Genomic DNA, 3636 nt, shown 5'->3' on the forward strand with positions numbered 1-3636 from the left:
TATTTATTTATTTATTTATTTATTTATATATTCCTTTCCAGAAAGGAGTAGTTGGTAGGGGATATATGACTCCTGTATTTGGTACCGCTGCTTTCTTTTGTAGGTTGCGGTCCTCGTCTCTGCGACGATTTTGCCTCAATCATCAACGCAGGGCTCGCAGTAGCGGCAGTTCAATTGGTATTGCTCATGAAGTTACTTCACTTCACCCATATGGTTGCAGCAACAATGTTGTTGGTTCTACACGGGTTTGGAATGAAACGGAGAATTGGTGCAGTCTTTGCTTGGAGCCACTTAACAGTTGGAGCGAGCACCGCGGGAAGCGCGATCACATTTGTTTGGAGATGTTTTATAATGCGATAACTCAATACGGGCGCCGCTGGTCACCATCGACATTATGGTGGGAAGTGGAGGAATGCACTTTGCTGCGTCGCCATGCTTCTCCGCGACTTGTGTTGGATGGTGGCGAGGGTTTTTTTAGTGGTTGTATTTTGGATTATGTACGCGACTCAACTGGAAAGAGGGGAGGTCTTAGTCTTTTGATGGATTATTACGATCGAATGGAGCATTACAAGCGGCGTTTGGAGCTCTACGCTTGCATTCAACATTTGATTGACAATGGTATCGTGCGCACCGATCGGGGTTCGCTGGGCGGCGGCGCGTCATTCCACGGTTCTCTCGTGACATTCAAGGAATTATTTCCAAATTTAGTAAATATGTTTCCATTTGCGGACGCAAAGGAGATCTCCGCCTTAACACAAATGATAGCCTCGACGTATAACGGTGAAACGGTATTCGACTTGTGTAACTTCCAGGGGTTGCTTCCAGCGGGTCAAGGAGGAGGCGATACAACAGGAGGAAAAGGCAATACTTCAGGATGCGGAAACTCGCAGCAGCGACTGGCATTCAACGCCGAACAAAAGGGAAGTGAAGATTCGTCCGTTACCGCATCTGCTGAGGGGGTTTATTCATATCATTGGAAAGGAATGTTTTGTCGCGGCGTGATGGGTCAATTACGATGGGCATTGGAGTGTGATAGCGTTGCCTGCCCACTGAAACGTGCCGATGGCTCCAAGCACGTTTGCGACCCCTATTGGCAAGTTCTTTCGGAATACACCTGTCGGGCCCTCCTTGCGGAAATGGTTTTTTGTCGTGTTTCGGAGTATATCGTGCGCGTTGAGGGTGTTTGGAGAAAATGTGGTCAGGAATTGGCGAACAAACATGTGTCGCATGGGAGTCAAAAGGAAGAAGAGGAGAGGGCGCATCCGCCGCGCACGTCGAATTGGGGTTACATACGATACATGGGGGATCATTTGTATGATGACATGTTTGGGGGAAACTTGCCAAATGAAGGGGCTCCGAAGAGATTGTCTTTGATGAGGTGAGGTAAAAAACAATCGAACAAACAAAAAGTAAAACCATGGGCAAAAAGAAAAAGAAAAGAAAAGGGTCCTGTTTTTGCTCTCTTTGTTGTTTATATCTGTGTGTTTGGGTTTTCTGTGGGGTTTCAACTGGGCTTCCCGAGTGATGCCGTGCCATACGTTTTTTTTTCTGCTGCCTGTTCGGCCCTGCCCATTTGTTTTTTTTTTTGCAATTCGAACCGTACAGTGGGAGAATGTGTCACTTCCGTATATGTTGGAGTTGCCTCTTCTAGCGTGATGTAGTTGGTTTTGTAACTGTGTGAATGCGCGCTTTTGAAACCGTAAACCGCTACCAAGCATATGCACATGCGTGTACAATTCCATTCGGTCTTTTTTGTTTCCATTTCTGATCCCAAAACGACGACTTCACTTATATTTTCCATCCCCCTTCTGACTTTTCCCTTTCCTTTTCCCTTTCCTTTCCCCCCCCCCCCCAAAAAAAAATTAACCGAAAAAAAACAAAAAAAAAGTTCTAAAAAGAAGGTGTGACGAAGGAAGGAGGTAAACCAGAAGCATATATTAAACTTGCGGTGGCCGCGCGTGCCAATTCCATCCATAACGTCATTGGCATGATAAGATATCTTTTGCTTATAAGTCGCCAAGGCAAAGTACGGTTGGCGAAGTGGTACGTTTCCATACCGAACAAAGAAAAAACTCGAATTGTTCGTGAACTTTGCCAAACCGCTTTGGGTCGTTCCGCCCGTTTCTCCAACGTGTTGGAGCTCCGCGGCTCCAAATATGTTTGCCAGCGGTATGCGTCTCTTTATTTTATTGCCTGCATTGACAAGCAAGACAATGAATTGGCAATTTTGGAGATGATTCACCACTTCGTAGAGCTATTGGACCGATACTTTGGCAATGTTTGCGAGCTGGACCTTATCTTCAACTTCCACCGGGCATATTTTGTGCTTGACGAAGTTATTTTGGGAGGGGAATTGGAAGACACAAGTAAGAAATCAATATTACGGCAGATTGAAATGCACGAGGCGGCAGCGGAGGACACGGAATTATCCAGAGGATCCGGCACAAATTCCTCAAAGGCACGCTAAAACTCCCCTTCTTTTCCCTTCCCTTCCCTTTCCTTCCCTATCCAAAGGCGGCTAACAAAAAGAAAAAAAAAGAAGAGCATGAGGAGGAGGAGGAGGGAAAAACAAAAACAAAAACAAACACAAACACACACACAAGGAGGGTTCGAAATGAAGCGTGTCGCCTCCATTTTTTTTTCTTTTTCCCACCACCACTCTCGCCTCTGTAGTTGCTGCAGCTTTCTCTTCCCTTCTTTCATCTGTTGTTTCTTCCACCATTTTCTTTCTGTGTGTTTTGCTTCTCTTACAGAAATCAAACTTTTATTCCTATTTGTATTGCCTTTTCTTTCTTGTGGAAACGTTCCGTTCACCATCAGAAGTTACTCTTGTTCCTCGCAAAGGTCGCAAAGGATTAACGTGATTATTATTATTATCTTTAAAAGGAAGAAAGAGGGAAATAAAGAGAAGGAGAGTCAAATTTCATAGGCAACATCGCGTTAAATATGGACTAACGCGGCGATTAAGTGGTCAAAAGTTACTCGACCAACAAAGTCAATGGTATCGCCGGTAGCGTCAAAAATAAAAAGTGCATCTCACCGGATCATCCCTCAATAGCGCACCAAACAGTCCTCCACGTGAGAGCGGAAGCAAAAGGCAGAAAAGGTGCATGAACAAATGCGGAATAAGCCCCGCGCCCTAATAGCAACAGAAATAGTAAAAATGGTATCGTCGCCGGCAAAGAAAAAAATTAAATTGTAACTCCCCCCATTCAAAACCGAAAATACGAGAAGATCATAAATAAAACAGCATTCTCACTTTGGCAGTATCGGCTTTCAAAAGATTCCACAGCTATTCACACAAAAAAAATAAATAAAATTTACACAACCCGTTTTCAAGAATAAAAAACACAGATCTATATAAAATCCATCAAAAGCGAAAAAAAAAATAATGAACAAAGAGTAAGGGAAATGCTATACTATCAGCCGCCGCGTCTTTTCCCATAAAAAGAAATCGAGACATAAGTCTCGCCCCCGTCGCTCTTTAAAAGACCCCTCCCCTTTTTTTCCGTGTGGCCCAGGGCGGTGGGGAAACGGAAGGGTGTGTGTTTGTATGCTTTTGGGGCCGCCTGATTTGTCAGGGTGGCCCAGGGCGGTGGGGAAACGGAAGGGTGTGTGTTTGTATGCTTTTGGGGC

The 3636-nt window shown here is 44.7% G+C and overlaps 2 protein-coding genes across 2 annotated transcripts; both read left to right on the forward strand.

Annotated features, from left to right (window-relative positions):
- Window positions 1-65: 65 nt before the first annotated feature.
- TEOVI_000129000 (KREPB6) lies at window positions 66-1382 on the forward strand (the record flags this gene model as incomplete). The annotated part of the gene is made up of 1 exon (XM_067224531.1): window positions 66-1382. One exon carries the CDS (start codon window positions 66-68, stop codon window positions 1380-1382), a length of 1317 nt encoding a protein of 438 aa, XP_067080632.1.
- Window positions 1383-1987: 605 nt separating this feature from the next.
- Window positions 1988-2467, forward strand: TEOVI_000129100 (clathrin coat assembly protein ap19, putative; the record flags this gene model as incomplete). Its single annotated transcript, XM_067224532.1, has 1 exon — window positions 1988-2467. The coding sequence occupies one exon, from the start codon at window positions 1988-1990 to the stop codon at window positions 2465-2467; it is 480 nt and encodes a 159-aa protein (XP_067080633.1).
- Between the last annotated feature and the right edge of the window lie 1169 nt (window positions 2468-3636).

The sequence above is a fragment of the Trypanosoma equiperdum genome, assembly GCF_001457755.1.
Source record: "Trypanosoma equiperdum strain OVI genome assembly, contig: ctg_345, whole genome shotgun sequence".
NCBI classification, from domain to species: domain Eukaryota; phylum Euglenozoa; class Kinetoplastea; order Trypanosomatida; family Trypanosomatidae; genus Trypanosoma; species Trypanosoma equiperdum.